Source organism: Peromyscus leucopus, chromosome 1, assembly GCF_004664715.2.
Source record: "Peromyscus leucopus breed LL Stock chromosome 1, UCI_PerLeu_2.1, whole genome shotgun sequence".
NCBI lineage: Eukaryota > Metazoa > Chordata > Mammalia > Rodentia > Cricetidae > Peromyscus > Peromyscus leucopus.
Window position 1 is genome coordinate 156,644,853 of NC_051063.1, and position 17,308 is coordinate 156,662,160.

General features: G+C 47.4%; 1 protein-coding gene across 1 annotated transcript in view; it reads left to right on the forward strand.

The window, feature by feature from the left end:
- The first annotated feature begins 4,243 nt into the window (after positions 1 to 4,243).
- Positions 4,244 to 17,308, forward strand: part of Sergef (secretion regulating guanine nucleotide exchange factor) — a 213,008-nt gene continuing 199,943 nt past the window's right edge. Inside the window, 4 exon segments of the mRNA XM_028880185.2 lie at positions 4,244 to 4,334; positions 8,335 to 8,470; positions 10,497 to 10,652; positions 12,735 to 12,829. Of these exon segments, the coding sequence (XP_028736018.1) occupies positions 4,272 to 4,334; positions 8,335 to 8,470; positions 10,497 to 10,652; positions 12,735 to 12,829 (450 nt within the window). The 5' untranslated portion in view covers positions 4,244 to 4,271.

A 17,308-nucleotide genomic window follows, 5' to 3' on the forward strand; every position in this document is an offset into this window, starting at 1 on the left:
CTCAAAGTGTGTTTTTTTAAAGTACATTTTACAATGTATGTGTGTGTGAGTGTGTTTGAGTGTGTGTATGCGTGTGTGCACGTGCACGTGCGTGCGTGCGTGCGTGCGTGCGTGCATGCGTGTGTGTGTGTGTGTGTGTGTGTGTGTGTGTGTGTGTATCTGTGCCTCAGGAATCAAACTCCAGTCATCAGTCTTGGCCCCAAGCACCTTTAACTGCTGAGCCATTTTGCCTCTCAAAAAGTATTTTCTTTTTTTCTTTTTTTTTTGTCAAACATATATTAAAAACAGATTCAATTTTGTGTTCACAATTGTATTAGTGTAGAGACCCTAGCAGTGGTGATGGTTGGTACCAAGACTCAGCCCTGAAGGAGGACACTGACTTAGAATGAAGAACAAAAATGCCACAATGGAACCCATTACTTTGTATACTAACTTAAAATATTTTTAAGAAGATGCAAAATATAAAATAAAAACTACATACCACTCTGCTTCTTTAAAGTGTAAAACCATGAGCTACGGTAAGCTGAGCACACCTGGCGCTCATCACCACTTATTGGGAAGGCTTCCTTCTCCTGTTCCCTGTCTGAATGCGAGCTAGGTTTCCTGCACTGAGTTACTGGAGAACATTATGTCACACGAGGCTTTGCAAGAAGCAGATTCATGGTTTAGAAGAGACAGCTCATCAGTTAAGAGCACACACTTATCTTACAGAGGACCTGAGATGGGTCACAGCACCCACAGCTGCCAGCCCACAGCTGCCTGTAACTCCAGCTCCAGGGGGTCTGATGCCCCGTTCTGGCCTCCAACACCTTATTTTCTACAGGTAAAGAATCATTAGCGATAACTGTTTTAACCAAGATTCCCCCACAGCTTCTGGATGAGTCTATCTTCCTCCAGAGAGAATAACTGCTGTGTCTAGCAGGCAGTGTGTTTACGATGGCATGGGAAGATCTTGGTCCAGTTAGGGATTGAGCCAATGAGAAGCCGAGCTTCAGTTTGGTGAGGCTGGTCTACTTCCGGGTCACCTTTGCTCTCAGTACGTAGCCCTTTAGGGTTCCAGCCTAAGCGCCTGAGCGTCGTACTTCTGGGGACTTGGCTCCCTATCTGTCCTACTTCACTCTCCCACTCCCTCCTGTAAAATCACTGCTAAGACTGCTGCTCTCACCTCAGATTCCCAGCCTCCAAGTCATGCTTGCTAATGAGCAAGTGCTTCAAGGAAAGGCATGCCCGGTATAACCTATTGGCTTCCTGTCAGGGCCCCTTGGGTTTCTGTTGCTTTGGAAGCTCTCCAATGACTCGAAACATATTTAAAAACAAAAACAAAAAACACTTGCCGACAGCTTTTCTAGTTGAGAGAACTGGCCAGCACCTTGGTAATCTTTCTGTAGAAAGCAGAGCTGGCCTCCTCCCTTGGCACCTCATTGCACCTTGGTTCTCTGTGCACTTACTCTTCCCTGGGTCCCTGCTGTGAGGACTCTGCCGAGGAGGCCCCAGAAGCTCAGCTTTCCTGTTCTAGATGGCTTCATCTTGGAAAAGTGAAAGTATCTCGGAAATTCCACTTTAGTCCCACTTTTTGCCTCGGGAACGTGGCACCTGCTCAGTCTTAGGTGGGCAAGCAGACAGGCTGAGGTAAAAGCTGGGCCTCCTAAAGATTCCACAACCTTCCCCAGCAGCGCCACCGGTGGGGACCAAGTGTTCAAATACCAGAGTCAGCGGGGGAAATTTCCCATTCAAACCACCCCACTTCCCAAATTCCATAAAACTGGTTCTGTAAGTAGCTCTTCTTTGCACCTTTGTTGAAACCTCAGGGTACCTCCTCCCCATGTCAGTATTTTAAAGGTCCAGTCCTGGGCTAGGGCTGTGGTTCAGGGCTAGTGTTCTCTCCTAGCTTGTATAATGCCTTGGATTCCACCCAAAGCATCACAAAAGAAAGTCCCTTTCTATGTAATGGAAACATCAGACTTTAAGGTCAGAGTCTTCTTCCTCCTCTAGGACAGAGACTGGGGTTCATTTCTTTATTTCCTTACACCCCTCCCACTCCCTGGATGCTTAGTTTCCTTGAGGACCTGAGTGGCAGGTAGCAGGGAGCTGGAAGAAGGGGGAAGGTCTCTTTGGACGAAGTTTCTTTCTGCTCTCGTTAAGTCTCAATGTCAGTCCACTCTGTCTGAGGTGGTTTGCAAGACCTCAGTGTCTGTTGATGCTGGTGTTCCTCTCTGACTAGGAGACTATTAACTTCATCTCCATCAGTCCCGGGGAACCTGGTGGCCAACTCTCCCATGGGTGCCATTTTATCCCTTTAAATGCTCTCCAGCACAGTCTAAGGCGGCTTGCTAATTTGCTCATGCTGACTTTGACAGAAGGCTCTCTCTGACCAGTGATCAGTCCTTGTCTGGTGGCTAGCTATTGCATTTCTCATCAGGAGCCAAGCATCCCCTAATCCAAATGGTTTCTTGGTCCTGTTGCAGTATCTTTCCTTGGAGCTGAGATGGTGGGGATTCATATCATGACATCACACTGATAACAGTAGCAAAATATCCCATTGGGATCTCTTTCAGCCTCTCTTGTCTCTTAAGCAGGAATCCATCCAGATTTCTTGATACCTGCCTCACAAGTTCTGGCTTGGTTTCTCCCACCTTACTTTATTTTTATTACATTTAAACATTATTTTTAAAAAGTTTTACACAATATACTTTGATTATATTCTTTCTCCTCCCAAATCCTCTTCACCTCCCTCTTGTTCCCTCTGAACACCCCCAAAAAGAAAAACTAAAAGCCAAAAGACAAAAAATACTAAGCCACAACAACAACAACAACAACAAAAAGCTTACATGAAATATGGAGTCTGTTTTGTGTTGGTCAACTGTTCCTAAGCATGGGGCTTGCCCTGGAGTTGGGTTGATACACCCAGCTCACTCCATTGGAGAAAACTGGTTTTCTCTTTCCTAGGTATCAGTTGCAAACAGCTTCTTAGTTAGGGGTGGGACTTTTGCGCCCACTTCTCTTCATCAACGCTGGGATTTTGTCTGGAAAGCACAGAGACTGTGACAATATGCACAAGACCTGCACAAACCCACCTTAGTTTATAATGTGTGAGTTATTGGCATTTATTGCTTTGGGAACTGCTGAAAAGGAGAGAGGACCCCCCATTACACCCTACTGTGACATCCTATTACAATGCCCTTGAAAGGAGTGGTCAAAACCCCAACAGAGAACTGGTAAACTTTGCCCTGGATCTCTTAGGGCTTCAGGATAGAGCATCTCTGCCTGGCTTGTCTGTGTTTCTAAGTATCACCACCCACCTTCTCAAGATGCCACAGTCTGGGAGAGAAAAGACCAGGGGCTGTCTTCACAAGGTCCAGCAGGCAGTAACAACCAAGGAGTGTGAGGACCGTGAACAGGCGAGACCTGGATAGTAGCTTCCCTGAGATACTTTGCAATGTGAGGGCCCAGGGAGAGAAGAAAGCTTGTCTGCAGAGAGACCAGAGCTAAGAATGCAGATCATTGCCTTAAATGTGACACTATCTCCCCACCTCCAGAATTCCATTTTCCCAGTGGCTTTGGTACCTTGTACTATTTAACTCCCACCAACATCATGACAGCGTCGACAAAGGCTGTATTGCATGAAAATCTGTCTTGGGTGAGAATTATTCATATTGATCACCAGAATTAGGGCAGGCAGTTGTAGACGGTAGAGACAGCACAGGGGCACAACAGACAATAGCCAGCTCTACGGGTGTTGTCAGGGGCGGGTTCCCGCCATGGGGTCAGGCTTAGAAGGCGATCACCGCCACTCAATACTCTCAGTTTCCCAAACGCACAGCGAAGCAGGCCAAGACAGCTTCGGGATAACTCCGGAATGGACCCTTCCCACCCTCAGGCTCAGCTTCCTTCCCCACCACGCTATGTCATCCAGGTCAAGTCAGCCTCTCTGGGCAGCATGGGGCCCGTGGAGAGCTTTCTGGATGGATGACCGAGCGTGATGCGTAATGCATCACGAGTGTGGGTGCAGAAGACATTCCCACACGGGTGTGTTGCCTGGAGGCTGCGAGGTCCCGTCTGACAGTGTTTTGGCTGAGTTCCTTCGAGCTGGGGGAAGAACTGACCCCAGCATCCTCAGACTCCCCGCCCACGGCCCTCGCCTAATCCCTAGATTCATCCGGCTGGCCGCGCCCAGCTCCAGGACTGGCCCCGCCCCTGGATTCGCCCCGCCCCTGGTTCCCGCAGCCCCGCCCCGTGCCAGCCCCTCCCGGAAGCGCCGGCGGAGCGTGTGCATGGCGCGCGAGTCCTGTGTCTCGGAGGAGGCTGACTCCACCACCGCCGCGCTCTTCGCCTGGGTACGTGGCTCCGCCCCCGGGCTCGGGAAGCGACTAAGGGGCGCGGAGACCCGGGAGCTCCCGGCGTCTGCGTGGGTGGCGGGGGAACTGGGAGGCAGAGGCCCAAGCCAGGGTCCTGGATTGGCGCACTCCGGGCTGCAGCAGGGAGGCAAGGGTGCGGAGGGAGGGTCTCCCCGCGGTGCCTGAGGGACCTGCTGCTAATTGTGGCATGAGGACTGGGGGGGGCACGGAGGCACTTCGGGAGGACCCTACCTTCAGGGCAGAGCGTCCATGCTGGGAAAGCCCTTGGCCGCCAGAGCGCCTGGGAAGACAGCGTGGAGGCTGGACAGAAAGAAGATCGCTTGGTGCCAGAGCTCGTGGGGCCACCTGTGTCATCGAACCTTCCCTTTGGCCCGGAGAATGGAAGGCTCCTTTCCAGCGCCATCACCCTGGGGAGCATCCGGGGGATGTGAGGCCTGTGGAGTGTGCCCGCGTGACGCGCAGACCCTGCGTAATTGCTGTTACTCTGCTGTGACCGGATCTGATCTTTTCTGGGGGCGTGGGAGTCTGGGCTGGTTAGGTTTGAGCTTGGAGAGAACCATGGTCATCCTATGGTGTGACTGGAGAGGAGGCTTTATGCTCGCGAGTGTGGGGGACATGCGTGGCAGGAAGCATATGCTGGGTGTTGCAGTTCTTAATACTAAATGCCAAAATTGTAATTGGAAGGCATGATTGGTTAACGGCAGTCTCCTTGGCTACAGCGGAGGTGTTCTGTGAGTGAGTACTGAGCTAGTGGTGTTCGCATTGTCTCTCTTGGTGCCTGGCATCTTGTAGACCCCAGGGAAATATTTGTTGACTAAAGAATGAATGAACGAATGGATGAAACGAATGAATGAGTACCTTTGTGCCACAGCTATGTGTTAATGTTTGGGAAATACGTAGATGTAAAGGGGCTCCTGTACTAGAGGAGGTTATAATACCTATGTTTCTGCCAAAATTGGTGTTTATTGACATACTTTTCACTTGTTGAGTGTAAGGTTGTTGGGAGGGAGAGCATGGCATGGCCTCGCTGGTTCTCCTTGAGGTAGCACTTGAGGTGGGGGCGGGGTTAATAACTGAATGTGTTGCTGCCTGTCATTTTCCAGCCAGGAGACTGCTGTCTTTTTGGCAGAGGAGAAACATCTGACAGAGAAAGTCTTTCATATGTGGCCTTGAATGAACAGAGACAGAAATGGGGCTGAACCTCTGTTTACTAGTGTGCTTGGAGGCCTGCTGGGGTATTCTTCCTGCTGTGTAATCAGGGTGCATGTATTAGGTGGTTTCTGCTGCTGTGACAAAACACTACAGGCTGGGTTTTTTTTTTTTTTTTAAGATTTATTTATTTATTATGTACATAGAAGAGGGCGCCAGATCTCATTACAGATGGTTGTGAGCCACCATGTGGGTGCTGGGAATTGAACTCAGGTCCTCTGGAAGAGCAGTCGGTGCTCTTAACCTCTGAGCCATCTCTTCAGCCCCCAGGCTGGGTTCTTAAACAATAGAAATTTATTTTCTCACAGTGCTGGAGGCTGCACGTCCAAAGTTAAGGTTGTAGACACTTTGGGTTTCTCTGAGGCCTCAGTGGCTGATTTTTTTTTTTTTTTTCTTTTTTTTGTGCGTGGGCATCCTTGGTATCTTAGGAAGAGACTGTAGATGGACTGTACTAGGGTCCCACTTTTATAGTCTCATCATTTAACCTTAATTACCTCTTTAAAGGTTGTGTCTCTAATACAGCCATATTGTGATATGTCAGACTTTAACATAGAAATTTTAGAGGAACACAATTCATCCTCTCACAAGGGTGTGTGTGTGTGTGTGTGTGTGTGTGTGTGTGTGTTCTGTCAGGATCCTTTGTAAAGAAGGATCATAACATAATTGTTATAGGGTGTATTAAAATTTCCTTTACCCAGCTTTGTGTTGGGTTTAAGGCCTCTTGCTACACTAGAGATTGGTACGACCCTCGGATTGCTCTTGCCTGGCTTCTCCCGCAGGTGCTCCTCATCCTGCAAGCCTGGTAATGGGGCATCCAGATTGGCTCGAAACCCCAGCGTAGGCTCTCTGCTTCACTCTGCAACCGTGGTGTTGCATTTGACCTCTTCAGGATGGAGACTTGTGCCTGACAATCACACCTGGCCAGTGCAGTTTCAGGGTTAGGAGAATAGCTGTGAGAAGACCACGTCCCTGACTTCATGGTTTCTAAGGAGAGGAGGTAGACTATTCAAGTAGGCAAGACACACTGTAGTGCCAGGGAATGATACAAAGAAGAGAATGGGGATAAAATGATGGAGGAGAGCAGTAGTCTAGAGTCATGTGGCTTAAGCTCTGGGCTGGTTCCGAATACATCCTTATTTCTTACTGGTAAGTAAGATCTAAGGAAAGAAGCAGACTTCTAACTTGCTCACCCAGTTCTGTAACTATGGGTCATTTCTTGAGCCTCCCCAGGCCTTAGTTCCCTTATCTGTAAAATGAATGCTAATGCTCCCTGGTTGTGAGGGTGGAAGGTGCCTATGATGTATGCAGAGAAGCACTTAGTTGGAGCTGTATTGTTCCCAAGGCCCTCTTGACCTGTGCCCCGTGCATAGCTCATTCTTCATCCTGGAGCCCTGCTGCTCAAGGTGGCTGGAAATACCCAACAGACAGCAGGGTAATTGTGTGTTTTGTATTCATGTCTTGGTAGTTGTTTTAAATCACACATTCTCATCCGGGGGGCCCTCAAAAATGGGTTTTAAATGGCTCCACCACTCACCTCCAAAGGGACCAGCTTGGGAGTAGACACTTGAAGAGAGGAATTTCTGAAGTATGAAGATTCTCTTCGTGGGGTCACAGTTCCTCTTGTTTGAATATGACAGGCTCTGAGGACTTGGGACATACTGAGCCTCAGGCTCTTTACAGTGTCTGCTCACTGTTGTGTTTGTGTCTTTTGTCATCGTCTTTATAGCATCTTTGTGACATACATTTGTGTGTATACTGAATTCTATTTAGGTAACCTAGCGGTAAAGATTTCAGACTAGAGACTTTTTTCCTTCCAGTGGTGGAGACTGAACCTAGGGACATGCCAGGCCAGCACTCTCTTGCTCTGCCGAATCCCTAGACCTGTACTCTGTATGACTTGATAGTGTAGATCTACAAGGGGGATCTGAATTTTGGAGTTGTCAAATGCTGTACTTGAAAGGGCCCTTTGGCGAATACCGTCTAGGTCTTGTACTGGACAGATAAACGATAGTGCTTCCTGTTTGGGATGCAGCATCCTTAGCTAACTGAATAAATACAGAGAGTTATTGCCTGCTTCCCAGTGAGGATGGGGGGAGGGGAGGGGTGCAAAACTGATTCCAGACAGAGTGTTTCCTGCTGACTTTTCCCTCATCCCCCCCCCCTAATTTTTTTCTTCTCTTGGCTTTCCTAGATAATTAGCTTTTATCAGAGGGGATCCTTGGACTGATTCCCAAAGACAGTTTAGTCTTGATTGGTCTTGTGATGCAAAACAGAATCACCTGGGAAGAGAAATGTCAGTTGAAGGCCTTGATCAGATTGGCCTGTGAGCAAGTCTGTCATCAAACATCTTGGTTGATGATGATGTGGAAGGTCCAGTCAGTCCACTGTGGGTGGCACCATCCCTAGGTTGATGGGCCTGGGCTGTATAAGAAAGTTCGTGGAGAGAACCAGTGAGTCACAGGTAGTGTTCTTCACAGCTTCTGCCCTTTCCTTCCCTGAATCAATTTTGGTCCCCTCTCCCCGCAGCAACAAACTAGAACAGGGTTGTGTACTTGAAGGGAAAGGTGAGCCACGAGGTTGGCTAAGTTGTGGATGCCAAGGATGCCTCTGAAATCGAAATCACGGTGCACAAGACAGCCTCCGAAGAGTGGGTGTGTGAAATGTCACGGGCTCTGAGAGGTGTGCCAGGGCGAGGGACGCTGACAGGTAGGTGGATGCTGACAGTTGGGCACTCAGATCGCTCTTCATCTGTGTTGTGTTTTATCCCCAGGGTGCAAACAGCTACGGGCAGCTCGGCCTTGGCCATAAGGAAGATGTGCTTCTGCCCCAGCAGCTGAGTGACTTCTGCGAGCCTGGGTGTATCAGGAGCGTCACAGGAGGAGGGGGCCATTCCGCAGCTGTCACAGGTAGATCTCTTCACAAACGGATGGCCACTCACTTTTGTGTCGAGGTATTTTCCCCTTGGGTGTTACCTTGCCCTCTTTTGGGCTTTTGTCTTTCTCAGAGAGCGGCATTTGTATTTGTGAAGGAGCCAAAGAACCATTAAGGGAATCCTAGCTCGTCAGAGCTTGAACTTCTGAGTTCTTTAAGTTCCCTTCCCCTTTATACACATAAAGCTCAGGGAGGAAGGCTTAGGGTCATAAGGCAAATTGGTGGATGTGTTATAACCTGTTTAAGTTTTACTTTGGAGCCTTTGCAACGAGGTGAAATATCCCTTGAGACCACGAACCTTCCCGTGTCCTTGATTTTCCGACCTAGTGCTGAGAGCATGGGGTGCCACACATGCTTCCGCGTAGTAAAGGCTGGCGTATGGCATCTGGTTAAGAGTGGGAGCTGGGCTCAGACTCCCTGGGCTCAGTTCTGTCGTTCATTAGCTCTACGGCTCTGACCAGGATTATACCACAGTGTTCTACTCTTACGTCTGTTGCAGTGATAAAATGCCTGGCCAAAAGCATCGGGGAGAAGGCGTCTGCTTGACTTAACATTACCGCAGGGAGTCGAGGCAGGAACTTAAAGCATCACCTCCACAGTCGAGAGCAGAGAAACCAAAGCCTCCTGGCCCGCTTGTGGCCTATGCTCAGCTGGCTGTCTTCACCCTAACACAGTTGGCCCAGCCCTTGAAATGGTGCTGCTGCCCACATTCAGAGTGGGTTCCCCATCTCAATTCTAATCAAGACAGTCCCACAGTCATGTCCACCGGTCAACCTGGTCTAGATCATTTCTCACTAGGACTCTCCTTCTATTTGATTGTAGGTTGTGGCAAGTTGGTAGCCAAAGCTAACCAGCACACTCAATTTTTTCTTCACCTGTCCCATGGGGATAATAACAGTAGATAAACTCAGGGTGTTTTCAGGCTATGTTAGGGCTTTTACAGGTCTTTGGTGTTCTTGTCATCAGGGATTCCTCCCTTCCTTTCTAAGGAAATGCCAAAAATTACTGATAGAAAGTAACTGTATTTAAGAATGGCATTTGTATTATATATGAATTATTGTTACATTAAAGTTACCTTAAAACAATTTAAAATTAAACTGTTCCTTTCAAAGTATTATGGGTCCTAGACACGTGTGGAAGGTCTCCTATGTTCAGCTCTTTGCAAAATTCCTGGCACATTCTAAGTATTGCGTTGATGTTGGCTTTCCTGTGGTCATGGATGCTCCATTTGGTGATTGATTGGCACTTGTTCAGAACTGGGAGTTTCCATTTATACATTACATTTGAAGCCCTTGGCCTGGTATCTTTGGTTCCGGAATACACTAGCATGTATCATCAGTTAATAACATTAGCGTGGGCAAGAAGTCTTTTGTCTGTGGCTCCAAATAATGCACAGTAACTTCTTCTTGCTTTGGGAGTGGTGACTCTCCCTGTGCACGATGGTGGTACTGGAGCTTTGTTGTTTTAACTTCGGCACAGTGGCCGCACTTTAACTTACTGCTATTTCAGCCAGCATTGCATCTCCGCAGTTACCGGCCTGCTGCTTTGGCAGTGGCCTGGCCACTCAGGCTGCAGCTTGGTGGGAATTCTGTTCCCACAGGCGCTGGCCCTTTCGCTGCCGCCGAAGGGAGCTTAAACTAAAACTCTGTTGTTCTATTTATAAGTAAGACTTGAGGTTCCAAAGCTGGGGTGAAAACCTGCGAGCTCAGAGAGGTGGAGTAGCAAGTAGCTGGCCCTCTCCCCTTGCCGAAGTCGAGGAAAGAGAATGTCTTTCTGCTCAACCCAAGCATAAAAAGCCTCCACTCCAAATCCCTCCTGGCTACTTCCTGTGTGTGTCTCTAACGCTTCTGGATGCCCTTGGATGCTCTATGATTACTTCCTGTCAACTGGTTGCTAACTCATCCTCCTGACCCGAGGTTAATTTTATTGAATTAATGCAAATGCAAACTTAGGGATCACAGTGTGATCGAATATCCCCCAACAGAGCTTTCTGTTTTGCAGATGGAGGAGGACTTTTTGTTTGTGGCCTGAATAAAGATGGGCAGTTGGGGCTTGGTCACACAGAGGATGTTCTGTGTTTTACCGTTTGCAAGCCTCTCATTAGTTGTCCAATACGACAGGTGGCCTGTGGCTGGGATTTTACCATCATGCTCACTGGTAAGTTCACTCTTGGGTAAATATCACCACCAAGGCTCTGGGTGATAGCAGTGTAGAGGAGGGACCTGGTTAAATAAGAGCCTCTGTACTTTTGCAGAAAAACAAAAAAACCCTAAAACCAGTTAAGTGTTATCTATGGCTATGTAGGGAAATTGCAGGGTACCTTTTATAAGGAGAATTTTAACTATATAGGAGATCAGGCTTGAATACATTTGCCAGAAACTGGGGGATGGACCAGATCTCGTTAGGTGGTCAATTTTAGTCCCCAAAGGTCATGAAAGCTATGTGTCTAGTCTAGCTGGCCAGGAGTGCCATTAAGAGTTATTATGGGTAATGTGCTAGGTGTCTTAGTTAGGGTTTCTGTTACTGTGATAAAACACCATGACCAAAAGCAGCTTGGGGAGGAAAGGGTTTATTCAGCTTCTGTTTCCACATCACTGTTCATCATTAAAAGGAGTCAGGACAGGAACTCAAACAGGGCAGGAACCTGGAGGCAGGAGCTGATGCAGAGGCCATGGAGGAGTGCTGTTTACTGGCTTGCTCCCCATGGCTTGCTCAGCCTGCTTCCTTAGAATATAGAATAGAATCCAGGACCACCAGCCTGGATGGTACCCCCCACAATGGGCTGGGCCCTCCCCCATCAGTCACTGATTAAGAAAATGCCCTACAGCCAGATCTTATATTGGCATATTCTCAGTTGAGGCTTCCTCCTCTCCAATGATTCTAGCTTATGTCAAGTTGATGTAAAACTAGCTAGAGCTAATTAATTATGAGGGAGTAGGGATTTCACAGCAATAGGAGCAGGTCTTTCCCACTGAGGGGCTTCCATGGCGACATTGCTGAAGATAAAACCCAGGCCTTTACATGTGCTAAGCATGGGCTCTACCACTGTGTTATTTTTTCTATCTCCCCTTAAAAACATTTGGTCTCTATGAAGATAGGTAACAGAATGAGTTTTGTCTAAAGAGTTGCTAGAATAATTCTTTTGGAAGCAGCTGGTATTGTTACTCTGTGAACTGATTTCTCTGTTCAACTTCGTCCTTCCTAGCTGGCCAGTCTGGGTTTAAAGGACCACCTGTAGTTCCTGCCTCTTAATGCTCATGGATTCCAAGATATGTAGCAAAAGTCCCAAGCTTTTTTGCACATAACCTTTGACAGGTTCCTGTGTCTGCGGCCTCATCTTACGGGCCATACTCCCTGTACTTTTCTTTGTTGCAATGCCCAATGGTTCCTGCTCCAGAACAGCACCTGTCGTCTGTCTCATGAACTGTTGTCCCGTATTTCGGTATTCCTCAGCTGTCACCATTTCTTTTTTGTAGAGGAGTTCCATATGTATCCAGTTTGACAGTAATTATCAGATTCCAGACTGGCTGGAGAGGCAGCTTGCTGAGCATGCACGAGGCCTTGGCTAGATTAGCTCCGAAAAACAAAATTCCTTCCATATGAAGAATTTCAATGCTAGCGATCACTTTGTGAAGTACATATTATGGGCCCATGTGAGGGTCATAAGAGGCAGAAAGAAGCACTGTTTGCAACCAGTTCTGAGAAAGGCACAAAGCAGTCAGAGCTGCAAATCAGACTATCAGGTTTTTATGGATAAAGGTTAGGTTGGAGGACAGGGCTCATTATGAAGCCAGGTGGTTCTAACATTCCTCTGGTCCAAATTTGCCCCCCAAACTCTAGACTTGTTTCCCAGGGAGAACTCTTACTTGCCTGGCCATGCATATTTTGTCCTTTTCCCCAGACTCTTCAGGTAAGTGTATGGGGAAGGGCAGGGAGGAGAAAGGCCTAGAGCATGCACAGAATTTGTGAATGGAGACATGGGAAGTGGGGTGGAGACACAAAGTGGGAGTAAGATTCACTCACTCTAATACTAGCCCTGAGCTAAGTGCTCTGCACAGGTTATCTGCCATTGAGGATACAGAGTGGCCCATAGTCTTTAGTCTGGAGGAATAAGAGAAGGGAAGTGGCCGGAAGGCTTTGAGGCACGGGACCCTCGATGCCTCCTCTCATCCATGACTCCTTGTTGGTCACAGGCATCTCACTTCTTAGATTAATAATCTGAATGCTTATCTTTTGCAGAAACAGGTCAAGTTCTGTCTTGTGGATCCAATGCCTTTGGCCAGTTAGGTGTGCCGCATGGCCCTCACCGATGTGTGGTTCCCCAGGCCGTTGAGGTGAGCACATCCCAGTTTTAGCTTATTCTGTCCTCTGGTTTCTAGGCTATTCCATGTAGCCTTCCCCATACTGAAAGACTAGGTCAGTTCTTGACAACCCATGGAACAGTAGAACTTGAGTTGAAAATAAGTTCTTCTGTTAAAAATCAGTTTGAAGGGATCAGTGCTGGGTGGAAAATCTGTTCGTCTTTGTGCACGTTATACGGTTTTATAAACTAGGACAGTAGAAATGCATCTCATTTGCTCGTTGTTAACGATGGAAACAGGTCCAAATAGGTGTGATTTGCCTCAAGGCCTAAGTTCGGGGTCTGGGAAGATGGCTAGTGAGTAGAGCACTTGCTGTGCTCATGAAGATGAGTGTGGATCTCCAGAATCCAAAAGCTGGGTGCACTAGCACAAGTCTGTATGTAATCCTGGTACACCAGTGGGGAAATGGGAAGCTGAGACAGGAGACTACCTGGGAGTTCCCAGGCCAGCTAGCCTGACATAAGAAGTGGCAAAAAGCAAAAGAGAGAGACTCTGTCTAAAACAAAGTGGAAGGGTAGAGCAGTCCCGAAGTGTCCTCTGACTTCCTCATGCATGTGATGGTGTGTGCCCACATTCACAGACATGTACATGTATACACACACCACAGACACATCACACACACACACACGAAAAAAAGACAGTGGATTCAGCAAATGGTAGTCGAGTGCTGTCCTGCAGAAATATCAAATGATTGAAAATTTTCTGAAAGCCCCATTTAAAAACAAGTAAACAGCCAAAATTAACTTTTAATAACAACTTATTGAGCAGTGGTTCAGATACCACTGAACTCGCTCTTTGCAATGTGTACTTCAGTGTTTTCCAGTATGTTCTCAGGGGTAGCTGCCGTTGTCATTATCAAATCCTAGAACTCTAAACTCAGTAGCGGCGGCTTCCTGTCTTCCTCTCCTCCAGCCCCTGGTGGCTGCTAGTCTTCCTTCTCTGTGGATTTATGTGTTCTAGCCATTTCAGATAATGTAATTGTACAACATGTGGCCTTTTGTGTGTCTCTTCATGCACTACTTTCAAGTTTTATGTGTGTAGCATGTAATATACACACACACACACACACACACACACACACACACACGTAATTTTAATAACATTTTAAAAGGATGTATTTACTTTGTGTATATGTATGTTTTGCCTGTGTGTGTGTATGTGCACCATGAAGGCAAGAACAAGGTATGAGATGCTGGAACTGGAGTTACAGACATGTGGGTGCTGGGAATCAAACCTGGGTCCTCTGGAAGAGCAGCCAGTGCTCTTAACCTCTGAGCCATCTCTTAAGCCCCTGTTGACTTTTTTTTTTTAAAGTATAGACTCTCATATAGCCCAGACTGCCCTCAGACATGTAATATATAACTGAGGCTGGACTTGAACTCCTGATCCTCCCGCTTCCATCTCCCATGGCTTTGGTAACAGATGCATCACCACACCCAGCCTAGATTTAGAAACTTGAAAACTAATTTAATCTGTCCAAGCTATTGTCATTTATATAAACATAAATGTAACATTTGTGAATCAGGTATTTCCCCTTCTTTCTTTTGTACCAAGGTTCTGAACTCTGTGTGCATGTTGTACTGGTTGCTTTGAATCTAATCACATGCAGGTGTTCAGTGTCCACATGTAGCAGTGACCATAGTAGAGTGGGTGGGAAGCAGGACTTGTAGCTTTTTTTATTTTAGACTTGTTTTTTTTTAATTGACTCTTTGTGGATTTCACATCATGCATCCAGATCCTATTCCTCTCCCTGTCTGTTCATATGCCCCTCTGCCCTTGCATTCCCTCCCCCAAAAATAAAATAAAATTTACAAAACAAAATAACACACACACACACACACACACACACACACACACACACACACATCTCAGTGTGGAAGCTGTAGTGTGACACAATGAGTCACACACTTTACCCTTTAGTCCGTACATCTTTACTTGTGTTGATTGCAATGAGTCATTGGTCTGGCTCAAGGCCTCTGGCTTCTACTGCACCCGTTATACTTGGCCCTGACCGGGACTCCTCTTGGATATCTTGTTGTTTGCCCACGTCATACAGTTCCTGCAGCTTTGGATCTGCAGGTCTGGCCCCTTCACATGCTCCAGCAGTTCATAGATAAGGTGGATGTTGGGGTGGACCAACTCGTAGCCCTGGTTCTGGGCCGAGTGGTAGCTGGGTTGGTCCGTCTGCCAGCTCTCCCTCATTGACACTGCCCCGGCTAGCTCACCCACTGCCCAGGCAGCAAGGAGTGGGGCCAGTTCTGCTCTCATGCCCTTGGCGCTGGCTCACCAGTACCCACACCATCAGGGCCAGCTCTATTGTTCTGCCCAGGCCAAGTGCAGGGCCTGGGTGTTTGGCTTCTGTTTAGAGCTCCTTTTATGACATCCCACATTACAGGTTTGTGAAATTTACGTGTGTAAATCTTACTTTGCTTTCTATTGCTGTGATTAGCATCATGATCAAAAACAACTTTGGGAAGAAAGGGTTTATTTTATCTAACAACTGTCAGGTCACACCCCATCACCCGTCACTGAGGTAGGTCAAGGTAGAAACTTCAGCAGGAACTTGGGGGCAGGAACTGTTTGACACGGGGAAACCTGGAGGAACACTGCTTACTGGCTTGCATTCAGCTTCATGTTCAGTTGCCCTTTCCTTACCTCCCGGGACCCGGGGCCCAGAAGTAGCACCACTCAAGTTGGCTGGGCCCCCCACATCAACAGTTGATCAAGAAAATGTGCCACAGACTTGCCTGCAGGCCGGTCCTTGTTTTTTTTTTTTTTTTTTTTTTTTTTAATATTTATTTATTTTATATATATGAATGCTTTATTTTCATTTATACCAGAAGAGGGCATCAGATCCCATTACAGATGGTTGTGAGCCACCATGTGGTTGCTGGGAATTGAACTCAGGACCTCTGGAAGAACAGCCAGTGCTCTTAACTGCTGAGCCATCTCCCCAGCCCAGGCTAGTCTTATGGAGGCGTTTTCTCAGTTGTTCCCTTTTCCTATATGATCCTAGTTTGTGTCAATGGGAGTAAAAAATAAAAAGCATAATATTGTAAGTGGTCCTGATGGGAACAGGAAAACTTTCAGGAAATACCCTGAAATCAACAGTGGGTTTTCACTGCCTCAACTTCCCCTCTGCCACCTAATCCCTAAACTCCGGTTAGGAGTGGCAGATGCATTTTCATTGGAGAGGTTGGGTCTGCTGCTGTCTTCTTGTGGAATTCAGTTGCACCACAGGGTGCTCTGTTATTTGGGGGTAATGGTTCCCAAGGCCTGCACACAGGTCTAGTTCTACAGAGCTCTGGGTCCCTCTGTAACTCCCAGGTGCAAATAGGTGGCCTTGTAAAAACCTACACATGTTATAATTAATTTAGCCTAATTATAGTTGATATAATTAAAGAGGACAGGAAGGGACAATGGTTAAAATACACTGGATGACAGAGTCAGTAACTAAGAACATTTTCATGGGTTGTCTCCCATGTGGCAATGGGAAGGATATACCAGAATGAGAACCGATGGAGACTCTTGGTCTGTGGATGGCAGCTGCCATGTTTGGGCACTGAATTTAGGTAGTGAGGACATTGGTGGTTAAGACCTGTCCTGGCACCTGAGAGATTTATAATTGAGTGGCACATGGTAAATACATGCAGTGCCATTGTCATGCTAGGATCGTGATAGATGCTCATGTAGTCCCAAGGAGGGACTGGACTCCTAGCTAGCAGGAAGTTTACCTGAGTCTTAGAGTTGAGTCGAGGTCTCCCTGGCGTGGGATAACAGGATGCAGAACAGGTGCTGAAGAAGAACACTGTAGGCAAAGGCACAGTGCAGACGTGTTTATGGGAGCATAGACAAGACAAGCATTTGGGGTGCCGTCAACAGGCGCTCAGGCTGGGATGTGGGGAAAAGTGGAGTACCAGAGTGGAGTGAGGACCCATGGGTAGTAGAATAGCACGTAAGATAATAACATAAAGAGATGGGCCTGGCCCATTGGTTATCTTCATAAAAAAGAAAGGAGGGCAGGGAAGAAGATGCATTTAAAGAACCATCTACTGTATTAGCAGTCAGATTTTATTTGCCGGGGGCTAATGTGATTGGGGACACCAACGTCAGCTATATTGTCTCCAGAGGGAGGCCAGAACCTTGTCTTTTGTGCTGGTCAGACTGATCTGGTGTGACAGATTCTCTTGTGTATTAGTGCATAGGCTCTAGACATAATGATCCTTAAGACTTATTCTCCGCCTTTACACTGTTCCTTGAAAAGAGAGTGACCGGGGGCCAGGGACACAGCTCAGGTGACAGTTTCCCAGCATGCAGGAAGCCCTGGGTTTGGTCCCCAGCACTGTCTAAACTGGACATGGCAGTGCATGCATTTATTCCCAGCACGTGGGAGGCAGAGGCAGGAGGACCAGAAGTTCAAGGTTATCCTTGGCTACATATCTAGTTTGAGCC